Source organism: Coregonus clupeaformis, chromosome 9, assembly GCF_020615455.1.
Source record: "Coregonus clupeaformis isolate EN_2021a chromosome 9, ASM2061545v1, whole genome shotgun sequence".
In the NCBI taxonomy this organism is placed as follows: domain Eukaryota; kingdom Metazoa; phylum Chordata; class Actinopteri; order Salmoniformes; family Salmonidae; genus Coregonus; species Coregonus clupeaformis.
In genome coordinates this window covers 56,668,627-56,696,125 of record NC_059200.1, presented here as the reverse complement: position 1 = coordinate 56,696,125, position 27,499 = coordinate 56,668,627, and the positions used below count along the sequence as shown (strand labels likewise).

Sequence of the window (27,499 nt, the reverse complement as noted above, 5' to 3'; positions counted from 1 at the left end):
TTTGGGTCAAATATGACCCATTTGTATTTCCTATAGAATTCACTGCTGTGCACTCGTCAAACTGACCTTTCTTTTTGCTACAACAATAAAATCAATGTCATTAATAAAGTATTTATTAAATATCTTGTTTTTAATGTTCATTAATCACTGTTTTCATTTCTCCTTTTTAACTCATTGAGTAAAAGGAGATTCATAAGGAGGCTCATAAGAATGTTGCCAGATATACAACCAAAATGGTTTTACAGATGCTGGATGAGGAAGCCATTGGTGCCTCTGACTCAGAATCTGAGGTATCCAATTCAGATGACACAGACTATGTGCCTGTGGGTCAAGTTGGAGTTGTGGATGCACCTGTTAGTCCAGCTGTCCTAGATGATTCTACAGATGGGGATTACTCCTCCTCTGAGGAGAGTGAAAACCAGTCAATTAGACTGAGTAAAAAGGGGTCTTACTGTAGTGAACATCCCCCCACCACTAAAGGCAGGACCAGAAGCCATAACATACTGAGGAGCTGCCCAGGGCCTGTCACTAAAAGATGCCTGGGAGCTGTTCATTAGTGACAACATCATTGAGGAGGTCCTAAAGTGTACAAATTTAGAAGGACGGAGAACAGTGACAGCAAAAGGGAAAGAGTGGAGTGAGGTCAACAAAGAGGAACTAAAGGCCTTTATTGGTTTAACCCTCCTCGCCAGCTATTTTTGGATCCACTGCAGAATCCAATGTATAAGGCCACCATGTCGGTCGGAAGATATGAGGAAATCCGTTGCTACCTGAGGCTTGATGACAAGAGGACCATAGTGTTCAGAGAGGCAACAGACCACCTGACAGCCTTCCGGTATGTGTGGGACCTTTTCCTAGCAAACTGTAGAGGAAGGTTAATCCCCAGCAACTGCGTCACAGTGGATGAGCAGCTTTCCTCCGGATATGACGCTTGGCATGTTCAATCTTGGTTTCATCAGACTAGAGAATCTTGTTTCTCATGGTCTGAGAGTCCTTTAGGTGCCTTTTGGCAAACTCCAAGCGGGCTGTCATGTGCCTTTTACTGAGGAGTGGCTTCCGTCTGGCCACTCTACCATAAAGGCCTGATTGTTGGAGTGCTGCAGAGATGGTTGTCCTTCTGGAAGGTTCTCCCATCTCCACAGAAGAACTGAGGCAATGGACAGATATGGGGTGATGAAAGAGAGACATGCCACCACCACTCAGAGCAGCCAGGGCCAGAAGAGGAAGAGGTGCCAGCTCTGCCCAAGCCCAAAGGATAGAAAAGTCAGCTGCTGATGTTGTCAGTGCAACACACCCGTCTGCAAAGAGCACAGTCACATGCTTGTGGTTTGTAACAAATGCATGGACTAAGACCGCATAAGTAAGCATGACACACGCACACTTTGTTCCTTTTAGTGTTTATGTTTTCTAAATTCACAATTGTTAGTGTTGTCTTTTATATTGATGATGAACTTTGGATTTTCAAATAAATGTTTTGAAATATTATAAAACATGCTTAAGGTGGTTTTATTTTCTTCACACTAAAAGGTTGAATGTGAAACTGATTGTAAGATTGATTGTAAGTAAATATGTTAATATTTTCAATAGCCGGTATGAATTTTCATAATGCGTTATCATTGAAATGTGTATCAAACTGTTGAAGAGCGACTAAAAACATTTCCAAAAATTAAATAATTATTGAAAGGTCAATAATCACTCAAAATAATTATGTTCCACAAAATTGATAATATTTTAGACCCATATAAATAAAACACAGATATTACAATATCGGGTCATTTTGATTAAAGGGTTAAAGTGGCCAGTGATTTCTAATCTAAGTGTATATAGGCAGCAGCCTCTAATGTGCTAGTGAAGGCTATTTAACAGTCTGATGGCCTTGAGATAGAAGCTGTTTTTCAGTCTCTCGGTCCCAGCTTTAATGCACCTGTACTGACATCGCCTTCTGGATGATAGCAGGGTGAACAGGCAGTGGCTCTGGTGGTTGTTGTCCTTGATTATCTTTTTGGCCTTCCTGTGACATCGGGTGCTGTAGGTGTCCTGGAGGGCTGGTAGTTTGCACCCGGTGATGCGCTGGGCAGACCGCACCACCCTCTGGAGAGCCCTGCGGTTGCGGATGGTGCATTTGCCGTACCAGGCGGTGATACAGCCCGACAGGATGCTCTCAATTGTGCATCTGTAAAAGTTTGCGGGTTTTAGGTGGCAAGCCAAATTTCTTCAGCCTCCTGAGGTTGAAGAGGCGCTGTTGCGATTTCTTCACCACACTGTCTGTGTAGGTGGACCATTTCAGTTTGTCAGTGATGTGTACGCCGAGGAACTTGAAGCTTTCCACCTTCTCCACTACGGTCCCGCCGATGTGGATAGGGGGGTGCTCCCTCTGCTGTTTCCTGAAGTCCACGATCATCTCCTTTGTTTTGTTGACATTGAGGGAGAGGTTATTTTCCTGGCACCACACTCCCAGAGCCCTCACCTCCTCCCTGTTGGCTGTCTCGTCATTGTTGGTAATCAAGCCTACTACTGTTGTGTCGTCTGCAAACTTGATGATTGAGTTGGAGGCGTGCTTGGCCACGCAGTCATGGGTGAACAGGGAGTACAGGAGGGGGGCTGAGCACGCACCCTTGTGGGGCCCCAGTGTTGAGGATCAGCTTCTTTCCTACCTTCAGGGCGGGGTTCAGACCCAGGGCCTCAAGCTTAATGATGAGCTTGGAGGGTACTATGGTGTTGAATGCTGAGCTATAGTCAATGAACAGCATTCTTACATAGGTATTCCTCTTGTTCAGATGGGATAGGGCAGTGTGCAGTGTGATGGAGATTGCATCGTCTGTGGATCTATTGGGGCGGTAAGCAAATTGAAGTGGGTCTAGGGTGGCAGGTAAGGTAGACGTGATATGATCCTTGACTAGTCTCTCAAAGCACTTCATGATGACAGAAGTGAGTGCTACGGGGCGATAGTAATTTAGTTCAGTTACCTTTGCTTTCTTGGGTACAGGGACAATGGTGGCCATCTTGAAGCATGTGGGTACAGCAGTCTGGGATAGGGAGAGATTGAATATGTCCGTAAACACACCAGCCAGCTGGTCTGCGCATGCTCTGAGGACGTGGCTAGGCTTATGTATTAGGCTTGGTCAAATGTAGGGTTAAGGAGCGGTTTCGCAGACACAGATTACACCTAGTCCTGGACTAGAAAGAAGCAGCGAACCATCACCGTGGGTACAACGTCGCAGATGCATTTTCTAATGAAGCCGGCGACGGAGGTGGTTAGCTCGTAAATTTTATCGGCGGTCTCGAAACATATTTCAATCAGCTCTAGCAAAGCAGTCCTGTAGCATAACCTGGTGACCATTTCTCAATGGAGCGAATCGCGGGTAATTCCTGTTTCTGCTTCTGCTTGTAAACAGAAAGCAAGAGTACGAGTCATGATCTGATTTGCTGAATGGCGGACGAGGGAGGGCCTTGTATGCTTACTGGTGGGTAGAATAGCGGGGGTCTAGGACTTTAACGCCCCTAGTGGCGTTAGACGTGTTGATGGAAGTGGGGCATCACGTGTCTTAGTGACGCCAAATTAAGAAAGGCAGCCTCTAGGTGTAGGTTTTCCTGCTTGTTTATAGCCTTGTACAGTTCGTTATGTACCAGGTTGATATTTTTATTGTCCTGAGGTGGAATGTATACAGCAGTCACGATAACAGCTGAAAACTCCCTCGGGAGGTAGAAGGGTAGGCATTTGACCATCAGGTATTCCAAGATGGGTGAACAGTGGGTCGACACTTCCTAGCAGACCAGTTGGAGTTGATGAAGAGGCAAACCCCTCCCGCACTCGATTTCCCCGACTCCACTGTCCTGTCCGCCCGGTGAATGGAGAATCGCATCAAGTTGGATAGCCATGGGGGGTATCTTGTCCGAGAGCCATGTTTCTGAAAAGCAAAGAATATTGCAGTTCTGAGAGTCCCGTTGGTAGCAAATCCTCCGAAAATTGGGTTGGAATTACATAGAGAGCCCAATCTGATGTTCAAGAGTTCTTGTAGGTTGTAAGAAATAATAGCGGATACATTTCGTGAAAATAGAGTAAAAATACATGACAAAATAATCACAAAATGGCAAAGTTGGATAGGAGCATGCAAAACAATGGCCATCCAGTATGGCACCATCTTAATTAGCAGTAGGCTATATGCTTACATTTCATGTTCATTTTGCTACATGTAGGCTACTGTCTGTAATTTGTCTCAATATACTGTATTTAATTATGTGTAACCTAACATGCGCAATGATGTGCCATATGGGTGATTTCGTGAATTTTTATTGGGTAAGCATAAGAAAGCATAAGAATAAACCGCCTCAATATTTGCAGCCGTAGGTGGTAATATCTCCGTCGTTAGTATTGTGACATTAATTCTAATGTTAAGGAAAGATTTGAATGGAGAAAGCTGATGCGAGAGCAGCACTGCCTTTCTTTCGATCCTATAAGCATTGCTCCAACGACGCACTTAGCGACCATTCTCTCTGCTTGGCGTTTTGGGAAACGCATGCTACATTTTCGACCATTGTAGGAAAGATGCACCGTTTAAAACACTTGTAAGCCTAAATTCCATCGCTGTTGGGAAACTGGGCCCAGGACCAGAGCTAAGGCAGGCACAGCTCTTTCTTTGTTTACAGGATGAGTAGCATCCTAGCGGCAGGTAGCCTAGCGGTTAACAAATATCATACCCCCCAAGAAAATGCTAACCTACCCCGTTATTTTAATGGTGAGAGGTTAGCATGTCTAGGGAGTATGATATTTGTGCGTCTGTAACTTTCTCACTCATCATTATTCAGGATTATCTGTAATCATGGTAGCATCCACATTAATGTAACTGTAGCTCAGTTGGTAGAGCATGGCGCTTGCAACGCCAGGGTTGTGGGTTCGTTTCCCACGGGGGCCAGTATGAAAATGTATGCACTCACTAACTTTAAGTTGCTCTGGATAAGAGCGTCTGCTAAATATGTAAAATGTAAATATTCTAATTTACAATAAAAGTGTCTCCAAAATGACAATACATTATTTACCATTAATTTCTGTTGGGCACAAAATAATCTGAAACGCAACCAAAACATAGAGCAAATGCATCCAACAAATGTGTAGAGCCACAAGCTTCATGAATATGTGACCAATTATATTGTACTCCTTTAATACAGATAAGTGAATTTGTCCCAATACTTTTGCTCCCCTAAAATGGGGGGACTATGTACAAAAGTGCTGTAATTTCTAAACGGTTCACTTGATATGAATGAAAATACCCTCAAATTAAAGCTGACAGTCGGCACTTTAACCTCCTAGTCATTGTTTTGAGTTTAAATCCAAACTTTTGGAGTTTAGAGTTAAAAGAAGAAAACACGCTTCAACGTCCCAATATTTAGAGGGCACTGTATATGGCACGTTTGTCACAATTCCTTTCCCACCTCTTCAATGTTAGTGTCAGCAACAACAACCTGCATTGCTTCCTAAGAATGTAAGGATGTTTATGTAAGGAATGTGGGTCTTTAGGATACTATCTTTTATTGCTATTGTCAGCTGTTAAGCATATTGTCTATCATCCTCCTCCACTCTAGGCTGGTCCCAGATCTGTTTGCTCTCTTGCCAACTCCATTGCTGTCATTGTAAAGCAAAAACATGTCATGTCTGGAAGACAATTCCATAAGGAACTGTCAAGAGAGCAGAAACTGACTGGCACCAAGGCTACCTCCACTAATGAAAAAACAAAGCAGTCCCATAAAATCATTACAAAATCAGGTTTATTATAGTGTAAAAAAGGAACATAAAATCAGTTAGAACGTTGGTTGAACCATTATAAATGCCCACACAGCTTTTAGACGAGTGTGTATGTATGTACAATAACAAAAGAGAGAGAGAGAGCAAGAAAGAGATGCGATTTGTGCACTTTACTGCATGCACCCATCCATCCATCCACTCCTCCCTCCATCCCATCTAGTCTCTATCCATCATTTTCACATAATATCCCCGTTTTCTGAAACAATTCTTCTGCTACTCCAGACTCAGAAGTAGCTAGTTTCCACCCCTCCACCCAAGTCATCCCTCCCTCCCTCTTCAGGCACCTAATCTCCGTCCTATCAGAGAGGTAGAGGTATCTCTCATTATCACCATAAACAGCCAATCAGAGGGCTGTCTCACCACCCTCCGCCAATTACAAGCCAGTGTTTGCGTCGCAAATAGCACCCTATTCAGCATATAGTGCACCCCTTTTGACAAGAGCCCTATAAATCCTGGACTACTTTTAAACAGAGCCTAATGAGCCCTGGTCCAAAGTAGTGCACTATATAGGGAGTATGGTGCCATTTGGGACGCACACAGTATCTCAGTGCGGAGACTGTGTGCTGGCCCCGGGAGAGTCTGAGCGATCCATCTTCATCCCGGCCTCCAGCGAGATGGGAGAGGAAGAGGAGGGAGGGAGCATGCCACTCTTACTCTCCAGGGAGGAAGAGGCAGACGATGGGAGGGACACCACAATGTACTTCTGGAGGGGTCGTGACACCCCTAGGCCGCCGGCCCCTCTGGACTCCAGCTTGACCAGAGGCTGCAGGGTGGAGGTAGCGCTGGCGACCGTGCTGGTCACTGAGGAGGCCGAGGAGGAACTCAGGGTGATCACCTGGAGGACAGGGGAATATTACATTACATTACAACACTCAACTAGGGCATCTAGATAATTACTTTTGATGGAGGTTTTTATCAGAGAAACTTGAAGGTCTATAAAAAAGGGAATGTATAGGATATCAAATGTTTATTTACGACCACACATGAATCTAGGACGACAGAGTGAATACTATATATGATTTTAAATACATTTGTCTTTGTTACTATTTTATAAAATTGTATATCAAGATAAAAAACAGCAAAACTACCGTTCACAGTACCTGCTGGGTGGAGGATGCCCCTGCACTGGTTGCCATGACGATGTACTTGGTTGCCGGGGGCGATGGCTGTGTTGGGGTGCCCGGTCGGGTGGACATGAGGGTGAGGGAGCTGGGAACCTTGATGATGCTGGGGGTACGGGACCCCCCCGACCCTCCTATCCCGCTCTGAGACACCGTTAGGGTGGGCCGAGGCTGCAACACAGACAGACAGATTCAGTATGACTTCAGATGGGGTTTTGTAACGTTATGTTGGATCATTAAACTTTATAATATTGTCAGTTCATATCAGCGTTGAGGTCAATCCCATTTCAATTCTGGAAGCAACCAGAAATGTAAATCGTTTTTCAATGAGGAAAATTTGAAATGGATGTAAGTTTACTTCCTGAACTGAATTTAAATGGAATTGACTCCAACCTTGGGCAGTTCATATACAGTTGAAGTCGGAGGTTTACATACACTTAGGTTGGAGTCATTAAAACTCGTTTTTCAACCACTCCACACATTTCTTGTTAACAAACTATAGTTTTGGCAAGTCGGTTAGGACATCTACTTTTTCCAACAATTGTTTACAGACAGATTATTTCACTTATAATTCACTGTATCACAATTCCAGTGGGTCAGAAGTTTACTTACACTAAGTTGACTGTGCCTTTAAACAGCTTGGAAAATTCCAGAAAATGATGTCATGGCTTTAGAAGCTTCTGATAGGCTAATTGACATCATTTGAGTCAATTGGAGGTGTACCTGTGGATGTATTTCAAGGCCTACCTTCAAACTCAGTGCCTCTTTGCTTGACATCATGGGAAAATCAAAAGAAATCAGCCAAGACCTCAGATTATTATTTTTTGACCTCCACAAGTCTGGTTCATCCTTGGGAGCAATTTCCAAACACCTGAACGTACCACGTTCATCTGTACAAACAATAGTACGCAAGTATAAACACCATGGGACCAGCTGTCATACCGCTCAGGAAGGAGACGCGTTCTGTCTCCTAGAGATGAACGTACTTTGGTGCGAAAAGTGCAAATCAATCCCAGAACAACAGCAAAGGACCTTGTGAAGATGCTGGAGTTAACAGGTACAAAAGTATCTACATCCACAGTAAAACAAGTCCTATATCGACATAACCTGAATGGCCGCTCAGCAAGGAAGAAGCCACTGCTCCAAAACCGACATAAAAAAGCCAGACTACAGTTTGCAACTGCACATGGGGACAAAGATCGTACTTTTTGGAGAAATGTCCTCTGGTCTGATGAAACAAAAATAGAACTGTTTGGCCATAATGACCATCGTTATGTTTGGAGGAAAACGGGGGTTGCTTGCAAGCCGAAGAACACCATCCCAACCGTGAAGCATGAGGGTGGAAGCATCATGCTGTGGAGGTGCTTTGCTGCAAGGAGGGACTGGTGCACTTCACAAAATAGATGGCATCATGAGGAAGGAAAATTATGTGGATATATTGAAGCAACATCTCAAGACATCAGTCAGGACGTTAAAGCTTAGTCGCAAATGGTCTTCCAAATGGACAATGACCCCCAAGCATACTTCCAAAGTTGTGGAAAAATGGCTTAAGGACAACAAAGTCAAGGTATTGGAGTGGCCATCACAAAGACCTGACCTCAATCCTATAGAAAATTTGTGGGAAGAACTGAAAAAGCGTGTGTGAGCAAGGAGGCCTACAAACCTGACTCAGTTTCACCAGCTCTGTCAGGAGAAATGGGCCAAAATTCACCAAACTTATTGTGGGAAGCTTGTGGAAGGCTAACCGAAACGTTTGACCCAAGTTAAACAATTTAAAGGCAATGCCACCAAATACACTCAATTAGTATGTAAACTTCTGACCCACTGGGAATGTGATGAAATAAATAAAAGCTGAAATAAATCACTCTCTACTATTATTCTGACATTTCACATTCTTAAAATAAAGTGGTGATCCTAACTGACCTAAGACAGGGCATTAAATGTCAGGAATTGTGAAAAACTGAGTTTAAATGTATTTGGCTAAGGTGTATGTCAACTGTACATAGTTGTAAGGTGTCTGTAAACTGTACATCCGACTTCAACTGTACATAGTTTTACACATCCAGGTGCCCTACCTGTGTGATGGTGAGTGTAGTTCTGTTGACCTGCTGGGCCTGTAGTGCTGCCTGGGCCCGGGCCTTAACCACGTGGGAACAGAGCATGGGCCCCAGGTAACCGTAGTCTGCCCGGTACTGCTCCATGTTGTCAGGCAGGGGACGAGTCTTGGCGATAACGCTGGCACAGTGTTTCTGAGAGAGAAGAGGATATTAGTCAAGGATCTATGTCTCTCTCCCAGATGGGTATGTGAAGCCAGTCTTGGACTAAAAAGCATGTTCAGTGGAGAATTTTTAGTCCAGAACTAGGCTTAATCTGTGTCTGGGAAACCGGCCCTAAATGTATGTAGTGGTCTCTATAATATGTTGTCTGTGGTCGTATTTGATTTAACAATCAGGTATATGAGTATAAAACAAACATGTTCTATCTTAAAGATGCATCTTAAATGGAATATTACAAATTGAGTTAACAATAATAGTAGAACAATAACAGTTTGTGTTTGGCTCCTCACCAGTAAAAGGCTTTGGACGTGGTCTGCTCCTATCTTATCGATATTGGAGACCACGGGTCCATCAGACACAGCTTTGATACGAGCTCCTTCTACATTGAGCCTGGGCAGGATCAACGTCTTGATCACCTGGAGGGGGGTGAGAGGCAGAGAACAAACACTATTATACCACAGCTCCAGACCAGGGTGAGAACATTTCTTCAAATGTGCGAGAGACAGAAAGGCAGTCCTCACGTCAGGTCCTAGTTCAGACAGTCCAGCGATGCAGCCATACCGTGTCGTCCACTGGGTCTTCTCATCCAACCAGCTCTGAGAGAAAGAGATGAAGGGAAGGAGATGTTCATGGCTCATTATAACACTTATTGTCTATTGTCTCAATCGCAGTATTCTATGTTATTTTTTATAAAAACACACACACACACTTCCTTCCAAGTAAAAGTTGATCAATCGGATGACTCTCCACATACCTTGGTGAAGGTCTTGGTGATGCGTGACTGGATGTTGTTGGTGGTAGTGCTGAAGGTCTTACAGCTCTGGGCCATGAGACGGGCAGCGAAGTCCCTCAGTGCCCAGTGGTTGTCCACGTCAGGCCGCAAACACAGCTGCTTACTCACTATACACGTCACCACCGCTGGGATCAACTCATGCAGCTAGACCACGACCCAGGGAACCAGGGTGAGGAGCAAGAGACACATAAAAGGGCAGGTGTTATTATCACCACTGAGTCGAGGTCCGTCTGTATCGAAATGCTCCATCAATAAAGTTGATTATAATTCGATTATAATACGGTTTTCAGTTTACTGTATGTAATATTGATCTGTGTCATAGTTCTGGTTCATGTGTTTCGATTTAGTTTTCAGTTTACTGTGTATGATATTTAGCTGTGTTCTTACATATTTCTCTAGGTAAAGCGTGGGGTTGTCCATGAGGGCCTTGACCATCCTCATCAGGTAGATGAGCAGGGCCAGGTTGTTCTGCACCACGTTCACACGGACCTACAGGAGGAGAGAAGGAAGAGGAAGTCGTAAGAGAGAAGAACAAGCTAAAAAAGTGACAGGGTCATGATCCCTGCTGCATTGAAACACTTTGGCTCGATCTAAATAGCTTGACAATATGTCCTCTCCCCATCTCCTTTCCTTCACCTGCACTGATTGGAAAATATTTGACAGGTGAAAACAATATAGTGGAAGCTCATCATTAGGCTAGCTTTCACCTGGTCAGTTCTTTCAGATCAGCGCAATGAAGAAGATGAGGTCAAGAAAGGGAAAATTTGTTTAGACAATTGAGAAAGAGTGTGTGCTATCAGCAGAACCCTATCTTGGAGGGTAGATGGCAGGGCTGGCAGAATAGAGATTGACAGGAAGGAAGAGCAGCTCACCCCCTCAGAGATAAAAGTGCTGAATCTGGGGAGCATCTGGTAGAGCCCAGGGTCTGTAGCAATACTCTGTAGAGCCTCCTGAAGAAGACAAGAGAGACATACTGGGTCAGAGAGATGTCATTATAATGTGGCAACAATAAGAAAACCATACATACATAAATGCATACATACAGAATATTCATAATATATTGTATGCAAAAAAATAAAATGAAAATTATATATTATTTTATATTAATACAATTGCTCAGAGAAATATATTTTGTTTAACAAGTAAAACTTATTTTCTCTCAAAAAGATAGGTGTCAAAATTATTGGCACCCCTGTTTTCAATACTCCGGCACCCTTCCCTTGCGAGGATAACGGCACTGAGCCTTTTTCTCAAATGTTTTATGAGATTAGAGAACACATTGGGAGGGATCTTAGACCATTCCTCAATCCAGAATCTTTCCAGATCCTTGATATCCTTAGTCTGCGTTTATGGACTGCCCTCTTCAATTCAAACCACAGGTTTTCAATGGGGTTCAAGTCTGGAGACAGATGGCCATTGCAAAATGTTGATTTTGTGTTCAATTAATAATTTCTTTGTGGAAATTGATGTGTGCTTGGGGTTATTGTCTTGCTGGAAGATCCACTTGCGGCCAAGTTACAGCCTCATGGCAGAGGCAACCAGGTTTTTGGCGAAAATATCCTGGTACTGGGTAAAGTTCATGATGCAGTTGACCTTAACAAAGGCCCCAGGACCAGTGTAAGCAAAATAGCCCTATAACATGAAAGATCAACCACCATATTGTACAGTAGGTATGGGGTTCTTTTTTGCTGATCACATTCTTCTTTCGACGCCAAACTCACTGGTGTGCTTGGCCACAGAGCTCTATATACATGTCATCTGACCAAAGCACTGGTTCCAATCTAAGTGCCAATGCCGTTTAGCAAACTCGAGGCATTTACATTTGTTGGATGACATGAAAATATAGCTCAATTGGACGAGAAAAATGTGATCAGCAAAAAAGAAACCCATACCCACTTTAAAATATGGTGGTGGATCTTTGATGTTATGGGGCTATTTTGCATCCACTGGTCCTGGGGCCCTTGTTAAGGTCAACAGCATCATGAACTTTACCCAGTACCATGACATTTTAGCCAAAAACCTGGTTGACTCAGACACACAACTCTCTCGCACGCGCGTGTGCGCACACACACACACGGTTGACTCACAGCTCTCTTGGCCTCACAGGACCCGACGCAGGCCTCTGTGATCTCCTTGTAGTAGAGCTGCTGTTCCACTGAGAGCTCGTGAGTACTGCGGGGCTTCATCCTCATCAGACCCTCCTTCTTACCTGGGAGGGACCAAACCAGAGGGACACAGGGACCACAAACATTGATTAAATAGGAATCGCTTTCCTAGTATCCTTTTCACACTACCGTGCTGAGCCGAGCTGCACTTCACTGGCTTAGTTACACATCACCATAGTGGCTTGAACCATGCTGGAAAGGACAATGTGAAAAGAAAATATCAGAGCCAGCACAGTATGGTTCGTGTTGACACGATATGTGTGAAAAGGGTATACTTATTCACATACAATTTTAAGATTGCGTACAGACACATAAGAAGCTCCTGACCTTTAGCCTCTGCAGATGTAGCTCCCTGGCCCTTCTGGATGGAGCCCCCCTCCTCCTCCTGACCAGGCTTGACCACCTTGAGGGGCTCTGTAGACTCAGCCTTCTGCTGCTCTTTGGGGGCTGAGGGAAAGAGAATGGGAAAGAAGGGAGATGGCAAGATACACAGTGTAAATATACACATGATGGAAATGTGGTTATTTAGAAAAGAATGCTGCTTTTCTGAAGTAGATGCTAGAGAAGGATGGACATAGACAAACAGACATCTCACCTGGGGGTGGGTTCTCTGGTATAGCAGGCTGGACACCTTCAATACTTAACCAGTGAGCTGAGGAACAATAAACAAGAGGAGATTCAACAAGAGCTTGTATAATCAACAAACTCAAACACTTGTTTACAGATAATACCATCATATGACATATGGATAACACAGGACATAATCTACAACAATGGAAGTGGATCTACTAAAATACAATCAATAGAACATCAATAGAAGTAGGCCTATACCTCTGAAATTGTTGAACGCGTCAGTATCATTCTGTGTGGAGGTATGTGTTTTTGTCAAATCAATACAATAAAACATTTTTACAAAACAAAATAGAAGTATACCTTTGAGCGAAACGTCAAGTGGGACTCTAGGGAGGGGTGTGTTGATGATGTCACTGAGGTCCACCTCTTTCTCCTCGTAGAAGTGAAGCTCTCTCCCTCCTCCGCTGGCGAAGCGAAACGGGATGAACTCCTGCGACTGGAACCCATACAGAGGCTGTGGAGGAGAGAGAGGAGGCTTCTGAAACCAAGCACTGGGATGACTAATACTGTGATGGTTGCATAGATACAAACTGAAACTGAAATGGCGCATATATACAGTGGGGAGAACAAGTATTTGATACACTGCCGATTTTGCAGGTTTTCCTACTTACAAAGCATGTAGAGGTCTGTAATTTTTATCATAGGTAAAATTCAACTGTGAGAGACGGAATCTAAAACAAAAATCCAGAAAATCACATTGTATGATTTTTAAGTAAATAATTTGCATTTTATTGCATGACATACGTATTTGATCACCTACCAACCAGTAAGAATTCCGGCTTTCACAGACCTGTTAGTTTTTCTTTAAGAAGCCCTCCTGTTCTCCACTCATTACCTGTATTAACGGCACCTGTTTGAACTCGTTACCTGTATAAAAGACACCTGTCCACACACTCAATCAAACAGACTCCAACCTCTCCACAATGGCCAAGACCAGAGAGCTGTGTAAGGACATCAGGGATAAAATTGTAGAACTGCACAAGGCTGGGATGGGCTACAGGACAATAGGCAAAAAGCTTGGTGAGAAGGCAACAACTGTTGGCGCAATTATTAGAAAATGGAAGAAGTTCAAGATGACGGTCAATCACCCTCGGTCTGGGGCTCCATGCAAGATCTCACCTCGTGGGGCATCAATGATCATGAGGAAGGTGAGGGATCAGCCCAGAACTACACGGCAGGACCTGGTCAATGACCTGAAGAGAGCTGGGACCACAGTCTCAAAGAAAACCATTAGTAACACACTACGCCGTCATGGATTAAAATCCTGCAGCGCACGCAAGGTCCCCTTGCTCAAGCCAGCACATGTCCAGGCCCATCTGAAGTTTGCCAATGACCATCTGGATGATCCAGAGGAGGAATGGGAGAAGGTAATGTGGTCTGATGAGACAAAAATAGAGCTTTTTGGTCTAAACTCCACTCGCCGTGTTTGGAGGAAGAAGAAGGATGAGTACAACCCCAAGAACACCATCCCAACCGTGAAGCATGGAGGTGGAAACATCATTCTTTGGGGATGCTTTTCTGCAAAGGGGACAGGACGACTGCACCATATTGAGGGGAGGATGGATGGGGCCATGTATCGCGAGATCTTGGCCAACAACCTCCTTCCCTCAGTAAGAGCATTGAAGATGGGTCGTGGCTGGGTCTTCCAGCATGACAACGACCCGAAACACACAGCCAGAGCAACTAAGGAGTGGCTCCGTAAGAAGCATCTCAAGGTCCTGGAGTGGCCTAGCCAGTCTCCAGACCTGAACCCAATAGAACATATTTTGGAGGGAGCTGAAAGTCTGTATTGCCCAGCGACAGCCCCGAAACCTGAAGGATCTGGAGAAGGTCTGTATGGAGGAGTGGGCCAAAATCGCTGCTGCAGTGTGTGCAAACCTGGTCAAGACCTACAGGAAACGTATGATCTCTGTAATTGCAAACAAAGGTTTCTGTATCAAATATTAAGTTCTGCTTTTCTGATGTATCAAATACTTATGTCATGCAATAAAATGCAAATTAATTACTGAAAAATCATACAATGTGATTTTCTGCAGTTTTGTTTTAGATTCCGTCTCTCACAGTTGAATTTTACCTATGATAAAAATTACAGACCTCTACATGCTTTGTAAGTAGGAAAACCTGCAAAATCGGCAGTGTATCAAATACTTGTTCTCCCCACTGTATATGTGTAGACACTTGAAATGTGCACGTCGTGTGTAGTGACTTCCATCAATTGATTGATATCAATAAATTCTGTAACACTAGCAACCCAAAAGAAGTCGAATTTGTACAGTGGCTTTAATCATTTATCTGAAGAGAGCTTAGTATTTGCTCTATTGACATTTTCAACCAAGTCTGTTTATGCAAATAACATCTAAAATGTTCATTTCAATATAGCCTATATATTTCATTGAGGTCCTGTGAAAAGTTCTCAAAAGAAATAACAATTTCTCCATGATGGTGTAGTATAGTCCCCCTCACCTCTACATTCTTCAGTTTAAGAGCATGATCTATGTCGCTGGTCGTCAGTTTACGTCTCTTTCCGTGGTGCATGAACTTCAACGCGTCCTAAAAGACAAATGGAGGGGGAAAACAAAAAACATGACCAAAGAATCACATTTCATAACAACATAATTACCCTGTGTGTTCATTGGTATTGATATGATCTGAGGTGCGACATGTCAGAGTGAGTCATCCAATAAGAACAGATTCTAATTTTCCCGTTGCAAATCATTTTGCTACGGTGTGCCCTACTGAACTCGGCCCTGCTCCTACTCTTACCTGGGCGATCTCCTTTATTCTGTAGCTGACCTCCTCGCTCAGGGCGGCACAGCTCTCCTCCTGTAGCTGCCCCACTCCTATGGACTCTGCCATGGCCTTCATGGACTCAGTGGGCAGAACCACAGTGCACTGCTTCGGCCTCCGCTCCTCCGCCATGGTAGCTGTGGGACAGAGGGATAGTTGGGAGACGAATGAGAGGGACGTCAAGCTGAAAGACAACTATTCTTCCCTTGTTTGGGGTTCTAATGTTCATGTTATAACTACCTTCCAGCTGCATCTTAGGAAAAAAAAACATATTATTCTCATTCATTCAAAAACGACTCATATTGTTTAAAACACAAAGCATGCCTCTGAATCCAGGCTACGTCCCAGACTGTCACTGTGTCTAATGTTAGGCTTCTGGCAATTCATGAATGAATGGTGAATGCAAGATTACATAAATAAAGGGGGACACATGAAAACTCATGATTAGAGATAGAGATATTACAGATTAGATGACTGACCACCACTGGCCAGCTTTCCCACACTAATGTAACGTCATTAAACACATATTTCACCTCTCATTGAAGGCGGCGCAAATATACTAGCTGCCAGTCAGCTGATGAACATTCTGTCTGAATGGGAAAAAGTTTTGCATGCATGTGTTTTCAACTTTACATAATAATAATACATTTAATTTGTAAAACTGCTTTTCATTAGAGTAACTCAAAGCTCTACTGAGGAAAAAAGAAAAACATTATATACAATAAAAACAATCAACTCAGCAAAAAAAGAAACGTCCCCTTTTCAGGACCCTGTCTTTCAAAGATAATTAGTAAAGATCCAAATAACTTCACAGATCTTCATTGTAAAGGGTTTAAACACTGTTTCCCATGCTTGTACAATGAACCATACACAATTAATGAACATGCACCTGTGGAACGGTCGTTAAGACACTAACAGCTTACAGACGGTAGGCAATTAAGGTCACAGTTATGAAAACTTAGGACACTAAAGAGGCCTTTCTACAGACTCTGAAAAAGACCAAAAGAAAGATGCCCAGGGTCCCTGCTCATCTGCGTGTACGTGCCTTAGGGCAATAAATTGCAATGTCCGTACTGTGGGACGCCAAAGACAGCGCTACAGGGAGACAGGACGGACAGCTGATCGTCCTCGCAGTGGCAGACCACGCGTAACAACACCTGCACAGGATCGGTACATCAGAACATCACACCTGCGGGACAGGTACAGGGTGGCAACAACAACTGCCCGAGTTACACCAGGAACGCACAATCCCTCCATCAGTGCTCAGACTGTCCGCAATAGGCTGAGACAGGCTGGATTAAGGGCTTGTAGGCCTGTTGTAAGGCAGGTCCTCACCAGACATCACCGGTAACAACATCGCCTATGGGCACAAACCCACCGTCGCTGGACAAGACAGGACTGGCAAAAAGTGCTCTTCACTGACGAGTCGCGGTTTTGTCTCACCAGGGGTGACGGTCGGATTCGCGTTTATCGTCGAAGGAATGAGCGTTACACCGAGGCCTGTACTCTGGAGCGGGATCGATTTGGAGGTGGAGGGTCCGTCATGGTCTGGGGCAGTGTGTCACAGCATCATCGGACTGAGCTTGTTGTCATTGCAGGCAATCTCAACGCTGTGTGTTACAGGGAAGACATCCTCCCTCATGTGGTACCCTTCCTGCAGGCTCATCCTGACATGATCCTCCAGCATGACAATGCCACCAGCCATACTGCTTGTTCTGTGCGTGATTTCCTGCAAGACAGGAATGTCAGTGTTCTGCCATGGCCAGCGAAGAGCCCGGATCTCAATCCCATTGAGCACATCTGGGACCTATTGGATCGGAGGGTGAGGGCTAGGGCCATTCCCCAAGAAATGTCCGGGAACTTGCAGGTGCCTTGGTGGAAGAGTGGGGTAACATCTCACAGCAAGAACTGGCAAATCTGGTGCAGTCCATGAGGAGGAGATGCACTGCAGTACTTGTGCCAGAGCTGTTGCCGGATAATTGAATGTTCATTTCTCTACCATCGTCGTTTTCGAAAATTTGGCAGTACGTCCAACCGGCCTCACAACCACAGACCACGTGTAACCACGCCGGCCCAGGACCTCCACACCTGGCTTCTTCACTTGCAGGATCATCGGCGACCAGCCACCGGATAGCTGATGAAACTGTGGGTTTGCACAACCAAAGAATTTCTGCACAAACTGTCAGAAACTGACTCAGGGAAATTAATCTGCGTGCTCTTCGTCCTCACCAGAGTCTTGACCTGATTGCAGTTCGGCGTCGTAACCAACTTCAGTGGGCAAATGCTCACCAACGATGGCCACTGGCATGCTGGAGAAGTGTGCTCTTCATGGATGAATCCCGGTTACAACTGTATGGCGTTGTGTGGACGAGCGGTTTACTGATGTCAACATTGTAAACAGAGTGCCCCATGGTGGCGGTGGGGTTATGGTATCGGCAGGCATAAGCTACGGACAACAAACACAATTGCATTTTATCAATGGCAATTTGAATGCACAGAGATACCGTGACGAGATCCTGAGGCCCATTGTCGTGCCACTTATCTGCCGCCATCACCTCATGTTTCAGTATGATAAATGTACGGCCCCATGTCGCAAGGATCTGTACACAATTCCTGGAAGCTGAAAATGTCCCAGTTCTTCCATGGCCTGCATACTCACCAGACATGTCACCAATTGAGCATGTTTGGGATGCTCTGGATCGATGTGTACGACAGCGTGTTCCAGTTCCCGCGAATATCAGCAACTTCGCACAGCCATTGAAGAGGAGTGGGACAACATTCCACAGGCCACAATTAACAGCCTGATCAACTCAATGCGAAGGAGATGTGTCATGCCGCATGAGGCAAATTGCGGTCACACCAGATACTGACTGGTTATCTGATCCACGCCCCTACTTTTTTTTACATATCTGTGACCAACAGATGCAGTCATGTGAAATCCATAGATTAGGGCCTAATTTATTTATTTAAATTGACTGAATTCCTCATACGGACTGTAAATCTTTGAAATTGTTGCGCGTTGCGTTTATATTTTTGTTCAGTGTAAGATGGAAAATTTGTGTTTTACATATTTGTTTTATGTGGGCATCGAAGGACAGAGAAGGATCAAAATTGACTCCTAGGTTGGAGATGACAGAGGACATGTGGATGGCCTGGCCGGTGATTGTAGGGCAGATGTTTGCAGCACTGGTAAACTGTTTGGGTGTCAGAATAAGCAAAGCCTCAGTCTTGCTACTGTTCAACTGGAGAAAGTTCTCTTTCATCCATGCCCTGCTGTCCTCTAGGCAGCTGCTGAGTTTTGCTTGGGCAGAGATGGTCTCCGGTTTGGTGTTAATGTAAACCTGGTTATCGTCAGCGTAGCAGTGGAATTGCCTGAGGGTCAGCCTGCAGAACTGGCAAGTGATCTTTATTGTCCAACGCCGGTGTCCATGTTGTACTGCTCACAGTACAATTTGCTGATCATTTCCCTAATCAAATCAAATCAAATCAAATCAAATCAAATTTTATTGGTCACATGCGCCGAATACAACAAGTGCAGACATTACAGTGAAATGCTTACTTACAGCCCTTAACCAACAGTGCGTTTATTTTAAACAAAAAAAGTAAGAATAAAACAACAACAAAAAAAAGTGTTGAGAAATACAAAGAGCAGAAGTAAAATAAAGTGACAGTAGGGAGGATATATATACAGGGGGGTAACGGTGCAGAGTCAATGTGCGGGGGCACCGGCTAGTTGAGGTAGTTGAGGTAATATGTACATGTGGGTAGAGTTAAAGTGACTATGCATAAATACTTAACAGAGTAGCAGCAGCGTAAAAGGATGGGGTGGGGGGCAGTGCAAATAGTCCGGGTAGCCATGATTAGCTGTTCAGGAGTCTTATGGCTTGTGGGTAGAAGCTGTTGAGAAGTCTTTTGGACCTAGACTTGGCACTCCGGTACCGCTTGCCGTGCGGTAGCAGAGAGAACAGTCTATGACTAGGGTGGCTGGAGTCTTTGACAATTTTGAGGGCCTTCCTCTGACACCGCCTGGTATAGAGGTCTTGGATGGCAGGGAGCTTAAACCAACGTTTCAAATACCAGGCTTGATCTTCCTCTCATCTCATTGTATCTTATCTCCTGGACCGAAGGCTGGTTCAAAGATTAAGAAATGGCAGCAACTTTCCTCCACTACACACAAGGAGTTTTGAACTGATGAGAACAACCCTGCACTGTAAAAAAAAAAAGAAGCTATTTTTACAGTAACATACTGGCAGCCAGTTACCTGAAAGTTACTGTAAACATATAGTACAGTATGTTACCCTAAATTCCAAATAAACTTTGGTTTAACAGTACAGTAAATTCCAAAGAAACTTTGGTTTAACAGTACAGTACTGTTAAACCAACGTTTCTTTGGAATTTACGGTAACATCGTAACTTGTGTGTAGTGGAGGAAAGTTGCTGCCATTTCTTAATCTTTGAACCAGCCTTCGGTCCAGGAGATAAGATACAATGAGATGAGAGGAAGATCAAGCCTGGTATTTGAAACTACCACCTCGTCTGCATGTTTTCTGTAGACTGTTCTTGAGCTCCTTGCACACACTGCAAAAAAAATGCTGTTGTTTTTACAGTAACTTACTGGTAGCCAGTTAACTGTAAGTTAGTTTAAAAGTACAGTATGTTACCGTAAATTCCAAAGAAACGTTGGTTTAACAGTACTGTACTGTTAAACCAAAGTTTCTTTGGAATTTACTGTACTGTTAAACCAAAGTTTATTTGGAATTTAGGGTAACATACTGTACTATATGTTTACAGTAACTTTCAGGTAACTGGCTGCCAGTATGTTACTGTAAAAATAGCTTCTTTTTTTTTTTACAGTGCAGGGTTGTTCTCATCAGTTCAAAACTCCTTGTGTGTAGTGGAGGAAAGTTGCTGCCATTTCTTAATCTTTGAACCAGCCTTCGGTCCAGGAGATAAGATACAATGAGATGAGAGGAAGATCAAGCCTGGTATTTGAATCCAAACAATTAGCCAATTGATTGATTGCATAGTGTCAACAGCCAATAAAGCTACGTAACGCTTCTTCTTTAAAACTCAAAGAGAGCAAACGGTAGTCATCGAAATGTAATAACAACTTGCTGGCATGCAGGCTAGTTAGCATTGCTAGCTGCTAGACCGTTCCAGCCAAAGTTACCTACCCGGTCTGAGATCTTACCCGATAGCTTGCTAGTCAATTACATATCAGAACCAAAAACAACACATGCAGCAGATTCTGCGAAATATGTGTTATTTTAAACTATTTTTATACAGCTGGCAATCAGCCAATTCGGTGCATTTTGTTGATTTAATAGTTAGCTAATGCTAGCGAGCCAAGTTGATTAGCCTAGCATAGCGCTCTTACCTTTTTAAAGTTACCAATACGGTCGTTAAACAGCAACCGGAGAAAGTAAAAAATAATTCAAAACAAACAAATACTATTTAAATGTTTGACAGTGGTTCGTTTGCCAACCTAACTAATTACAGTATATATTCATTTGTAGATTTATTTTAACTGATTTAGCTATGGTTTGCAGCTCCGAACCCTTTTTCAGAAAATCCGCCATTTTGTTTTGCCTTTCAAGGTCCTCAAACATGGTTATTTGAATGAAGTGACATCCTATATTTTGAACCGTGGTAAATGTATATCTATGGTGGTATACACTTTTATGAAGTTGGTCTTATTGTAAAATGTAGTACCAATAATAATTTTCTCACAATTTACTATTTTATTTAACGATTTTAGAAAGATTTTATACTACACATCTGTAAGGATTAGTTGGATGTTTTCACCAATCGGCTAGTTCTGCCTGTCAGTGATGATTCTATTTTTATTCTTAGCTGTTTGCCCTAAATCTACTTCCTACAATGCATTCCTACCCTAATTCACAGGTCTGAAAGGAATTTCAATTTTAGCTCACTGTAGGGCCAGATAATGCTATCATAATATTTCTTACACCTATCCACTTCTTTTCAATCTGGGAACTTCTGAGGAATAACCAATCCATCATTCCTGCTAAATCATTGGTTGAGTTCAGTACAGCTGCTGAGGGGAGGACAGCTCATAATAATGGCTAGAATGGAGTAAAATGGCTGGAATGGAGTGAATGGAATGGTATCAAACACATAACATTCCATTTACTCCATTCCAGCCATTATTATGAGCCGTCCTCCCCTCAGCAGCCTCCACTGGTTGAGTTACAGGTCGTCTTTATTAATTGATAGGGACATGGGGTGTTTCACCCCACAAAAGGGGTGCTACAGGCATAATTGGAACATGAACGTGGTTAGAATTCAAGCTTTGGTGGGGTAGAATACAAGCCTCCCGATTGGCGCAGCGGTCTAAGGCACTGCATCGCAGTGATGCGGCGTCACTACAGCCTGGGGTTCGATCCTTTACTTGGCTCATCGCGCTCTAGCGACTCCTTGTGGCGGCCGGGCGCCTGCATGCTGATTTCGGTCGTCAGTTGAACGGTGTTTCCTCCGACACATTGGTGCGGCTGGCTTCCGGGTGAAGCGAGTGGGTGTGAAGAAGCGCGGTTTGGCGGGTCATGTTTTTTGTAGGCCCACCCATCAATTTCACACACAAAAAAATATATATGTATACATTTTTTTGGAACTCAGTCGGGGTCTCAACCCACTGTTGAGAGTTAGAATAATAGAATACACAAGGTGCAATTTCGAAATTTGGTTGTGCATCAGCAGTCACTCAATTAGCCCAGGTCAGCAAAGTTTTTTAGATTGGTAAATTACTCTAGCGGCCAGCTATCTAAACTTTTAGTAAGCATGGTTGAATTACCGACCGGGGTGGGGCCCATTGATCATCAGTTCAGATTCAGATTGAGTGTTTAATAGTCACATGTACAGGGTTGCAGGTGTGATTGCATGGTACAGTGAAAATCTTAGACTCCGAGCTCCAAAATTGGTAATACAAATAATACAAATAATAAAAATAGAAATAGTACTATATACACCATAACTGTAGCAGTGATTAATAAATAAATGTCCATTGCGGTGGATGGAGGAAGCCAAACATTAGTTACAGTATATGCTCTGACTCATGTGCTGTGTTGATGAGTCTGTAATCATTTAGCTCACGTAGCAGACAAGACCTGCTATGTGAGATGGTCGGGTAAGACAGATGGGTATACAGGCTAGATGTACTTGGGTGCCAGCCAATTATGTGTATAAAGCCTGGATGACTGACAGAGGGCGCTGTATTGACGCCACCGCACAGCCATCTTGGCACTCCTCAATTTTAACAAATATTTTGGAAGCTATAGAAATGCATTTATTCATGTCTACATTCGTTTTTGACATGTTTATTCCATTACAGACACCTTGATGCATACTTTTTAATTATATTATGTGAGCTAAACATTAAAATGTAAAATTTCAACAACAAAACATACTTAAATACATGTAATTTTGTCCTTGAAACATTTAATTGAAATACTGTAGAATTCCATTCATTCCTATGGAGGACTGCTCCTACTAGGGAGTGCCAATATGGCCGACTGGTGGCTTCAAAGCCTCTCAATGGGTTTATATACAGGGCATTCGAAAAGTATTCAGACCCCTTCCATTTTTCAACATTTTGTTATGTTAGCCTTATTCTAAAATGGATTTGTCACACCCTGACATAGAGTTCGCTAGTTGGGTTGGTCAGGGTGTGAATATCTATGTATGTGTATATCTATGTTGTGGATTTCTATGTTGGCCGGGTGTGGTTCCCAATCAGAGGCAGCTGTCGATCGTTGTCTCTGATTGGGGATCATCCTTAGGTAGCCATTTTGCCTGCCTATGTGGTGGGATCTCGACTCTTGTTTGGCTTGTTTGTGTGTAGCCATTGTGAGCTTCACGTTACTTTGCTTTTGTTGTTTTGTCGTGTGTTAACTTGGTTAATAAACATGTATGCATTCCACACTGCACCTTGGTCCAATCCTGTACTCAACGAACGTGACAGGATTCAATAAAAAATGTGTATCATCAATCTACACACAATACCCCATAATAACAAAGCGAAAACAGGTTTTTAGAAATGTTTGCAAATGTATTACAAAAAAATATATAAATACCTTATTTACATAAGTAGTCAGACCCTTTGCTATAAAACTCGAAATAGAGCTCAGGTGCATCCTGTTTCCATTTATCATCCTTGAGATGTTTCTTGATTTACCACAGGTGGACTCCAATCAAGTTGTTGAAACATCTCAAGGATGATCAATGGAAACAGGATGAGCTCAATTTCGAGTTTGCTCTGACCCTTACAGAAACATTCTGGATCGCTGATCCTATGTATTGGCCATTGAGAGGCTTTGAAGGGTCTGAATACTTATGTAAATAAGGTATTTCTGTTTTTATTATTTTAAATAAGTTTTCTAAAATGTCAAAACCTGTTTTTGCTTTGTCATTATGAGGTATTGTGTGTAGATTGCTGAGGATTTAATTTAATACATTTTAGAATAAGGCTGTAAACGTAACAGATTGTGGAAAAAGTAAAGGAGTCTGAATAGGGTTGGTTCCTACATGTGTCTGTCACCGTCTCCTATCTTAACTTATAGAACATATTCTGGCCATTCTGCCAAAAGATCTGAGGAGGGGGTCATGACTGCCTCCCCCTCATATCTCTACCTACAGGAACCAATGATTGTATGAGACAAGATGTACTATACATTTTTCCTCCACATTGCCTACTTTTATCACTTCTATGATAATAATCCAAAAAAATATTATGAGATAGACACTTTCAAACTCTTCAGTCTTGGTTATACGATCTAATTAGTATGGTAAAACTATCATCATAATAAAGGTTATACTTCTATTAACGGGAGTGAATTCATCAAAAATACACACACATACACAGCATGTTAATAACACAATTAGGCAAACTAAGAAAAAACACACACGCTGCAGCCCATTTGGCAATTTGGGATCCCCAACTTCCAAACAGGGATTCCAACCAAGTTGCAAGTGTCCACTCTGGTTGTGGGGAATTATTCTTAGCAACAGTGGCAATGTATTCGGCGAGATCAGTCATATTAGAAGAGTGATCTGGGACAAAAGTACAACATTCATCTGCAATGATTGCACGAGTGCCCTCTTGACCTGTCAAAAGATAGTCAAGAGCCTCTCTGTTTTGCAGAGCCAATTTACGCAATTATTTTATTTCCCCATTCAATTGTTCCAGGGCATTTCGAGTAGCATTGCCAATTTTCTCTACGTGTCTAGAGATCTCCCGAATTTGGTCTAGGGCACATGCAACTCCATACCCAGGAAAAAACACACCAAAGAACCTGGAGGCAGCTGCCTGAGTGTGAGTGATGTCAGCTTGAGACCTCTTATCTCTCCTCATTCCTGGAGGTTTGTAGTCTCTTAAACAGAGCCTTCAGATCAATCTCATTGTTTGGAACGGTTCTCATAGCTGTCACCACAAACCCAACAGTGCAAGCATTTGATACATTACGATTCATAGTACATTGTTGGTCATAGTCTTAAAAGGCATTTTTCCTGCCAATGCTATAGTAAAGTTCACCACCTTAACTTCTGGGCCACTCCAGGCCTGCGTTGGTCCCTTTGGCTCAGGACTTATCTCACCCTTATAGAAACATTCTGTCTCAGAGACGGGCCCCCTTTGTACTTTGCGTCCGGCCACAAATACATTTGCACATAAATCATTCCATCTAACCCATAACATAAATTGCTCCACTTATATAGTTATAAACATACAAAAAACTTGCTCAAGTCAATTGGTCAGTTACAAAAAACGTTTCCAACAATCCCTCATCTGGAACAATGACCACTCACATGTTCCACACCACCTAGAAACCATATTGACTTTCACAGGGAAGAGAGAGAACACATGTTATAACAGTTTTACACACACCTTAATAACAATGGGATTGGGGCAAGGCTAGCCCAAGCTACAATCTAGTGGTTCTCCTCAAATTTTAGGGGCATCGCTCTGTCTCTAGAAGCCACGCCTTTCCAAATCATAATTAGAAATATTGATAAATTATCCAACTCAAATTTAGAATGACAGTCCTTAGTGTTTCACGTTGGTTCTATCACTTGAATTTAAGACCCTCAACTTAGCACACACTGACACTGGCAGAATGTACATTTACATTGACATACAGTGGGATTTTTATTTATTTAGTCAGCCACCAATTGTGCAAGTTCTCCCACTTAAAAAGATGAGAGAGGCCTGTAATTTTCATCATAGGTACAAGTCAACTATGACAGACAAAATTAGAGAGAAAAAAATCCAGAAAATCACATTGTAGGATTTTTTATGAATTTATTTGCAAATTATGGTGGAAAATAAGTATTTGGTCAATAACAAAAGTTTCTCAATACTTTGTTATATACCCTTTGTTGGCAATGACACAGGTCAAACGTTTTCTGTAAGTCTTCACAAGGTTTTCACACACTGTTGCTGGTATTTTGGCCCATTCCTCCATGCAGATCTCTTCTAGAGCAGTGATGTTTTGGGGCTGTCGCTGGGCAACACAGACTTTCAACTCCCTCCAAAGATTTTCTATGGGGTTGAGATCTGGAGACTGGCTAGGCCACTCCAGGACCTTGAAATGCTTCTTACGAAGCCACTCCTTCGTTGCCCGGGCAGTGTGTTTGGGATCATTGTCATGCTGAAAGACCCAGCCACGTTTCATCTTCAATGCCCTTGCTGATGGAAGGAGGTTTTCACTCAAAATCTCACGATACATGGCCCCATTCATTCTTTCCTTTACACGGATCAGTCGTCCTGGTCCCTTTGCAGAAAAACAGCCCCAAAGCATGATGTTTCCACCCCCATGCTTCACAGTAGGTATGGTGTTCTTTGGATGCAACTCAGCATTCTTTGTCCTCCAAACACGACGAGTTTAGTTTTTACCAAAAAGTTCTATTTTGGTTTCATCTGACCATATGACATTCTCCCAATCCTCTTCTGGATCATCCAAATGCACTCTAGCAAACTTCAGACGGGCCTGGACATGTACTGGCTTAAGCAGGGGGACACGTCTGGCACTGCAGGATTTGAGTCCCTGGCGGCGTAGTGTGTTACTGATGGTAGGCTTTGTTACTTTGGTCCCAGCTCTCTGCAGGTCATTCACTAGGTCCCCCCGTGTGGTTCTGGGATTTTTGCTCACCGTTCTTGTGATCATTTTGACCCCACGGGGTGAGATCTTGCGTGGAGCCCCAGATCGAGGGAGATTATCAGTGGTCTTGTATGTCTTCCATTTCCTAATAATTGCTCCCACAGTTGATTTCTTCAAACCAAGCTGCTTACCTATTGCAGATTCAGTCTTCCCAGCCTGGTGCAGGTCTACAATTTTGTTTCTGGTGTCCTTTGACAGCTCTTTGGTCTTGGCCATAGTGGAGTTTGGAGTGTGACTGTTTGAGGTTGTGGACAGGTGTCTTTTATACTGATAACAAGTTCAAACAGGTGCCATTAATTCAGGTAACGAGTGGAGGACAGAGGAGCCTCTTAAAGAAGAAGTTACAGGTCTGTGACAGCCAGAAATCTTGCTTGTTTGTAGGTGACCAAATACTTATTTTCCACCATAATTTGCAAATAAATTCATTAAAAATCCTACAATGTGATTTTCTGGAAAAAAAATTCTCATTTTGTCTGTCATAGTTGACTTGTACCTATGATGAAAATTACAGGCCTCTCTCATCTTTTTATGTGGGAGAACTTGCACAATTGGTGGCTGACTAAATACTTTTTTCCCCCACTGTATATCACTCAAGGTGTTGAAAACTTCAATCCATTTGGAGTAACTGTCAACCATTACCAACATATATTTCTTCCTTTTATAGGCAGGCCTGTGAACAAAATAAATGTGCATATTTACCAAAGGGCCCCAGGGGACTGGTAATTCCCCCTTTGGACACGACTCACATCGTGA

The 27,499-nt window shown here is 43.1% G+C and overlaps 1 protein-coding gene and 1 long non-coding RNA gene across 2 annotated transcripts in view; one reads left to right on the top strand and one right to left on the bottom strand.

Moving 5' to 3' along the window:
- Positions 1 to 5,745: 5,745 nt before the first annotated feature.
- LOC121574122 (transcription initiation factor TFIID subunit 6-like) lies at positions 5,746 to 21,146 on the bottom strand. Its single transcript, XM_041886731.2, has 15 exons — positions 20,953 to 21,146; positions 15,552 to 15,712; positions 15,252 to 15,338; positions 13,089 to 13,242; positions 12,751 to 12,807; positions 12,483 to 12,602; positions 12,078 to 12,199; positions 10,863 to 10,940; positions 10,378 to 10,479; positions 9,952 to 10,134; positions 9,719 to 9,793; positions 9,488 to 9,613; positions 8,997 to 9,170; positions 6,901 to 7,092; positions 5,746 to 6,635 (listed from the first exon to the last, which is right to left on the bottom strand). The coding sequence occupies exons 2-15, from the start codon at positions 15,705 to 15,707 to the stop codon at positions 6,345 to 6,347; spliced, it is 1,917 nt and encodes a 638-aa protein (XP_041742665.1). The 5' UTR covers positions 15,708 to 15,712; positions 20,953 to 21,146; the 3' UTR covers positions 5,746 to 6,344.
- Positions 20,488 to 27,499, top strand: part of LOC121574123 — a 19,052-nt gene continuing 12,040 nt past the window's right edge. Inside the window, exon 1 of the long non-coding RNA XR_006002148.2 lies at positions 20,488 to 20,560. This is a non-coding gene — a long non-coding RNA (uncharacterized LOC121574123). The remainder of the gene's footprint in view (positions 20,561 to 27,499) is intronic.

Bases quoted from the DNA above. Each gene is read 5' to 3' on its own strand.
- LOC121574122 (XM_041886731.2), bottom strand. From the start codon at position 15,707: ATGGCGGAGGAGCGGAGGCCGAAGCAGTGCACTGTGGTTCTGCCCACT. The intron at 13,243-15,251 runs GTGAGGGGGACT...TCTCCTCCACAG, and splicing joins TTAAACTGAAGAATGTAGAG to CCTCTGTATGGGTTCCAGTC. The intron at 10,480-10,862 runs GTGAGCTGCTCT...CTCCTCCTGTAG, and splicing joins GCACTTTTATCTCTGAGGGG to GTCCGTGTGAACGTGGTGCA.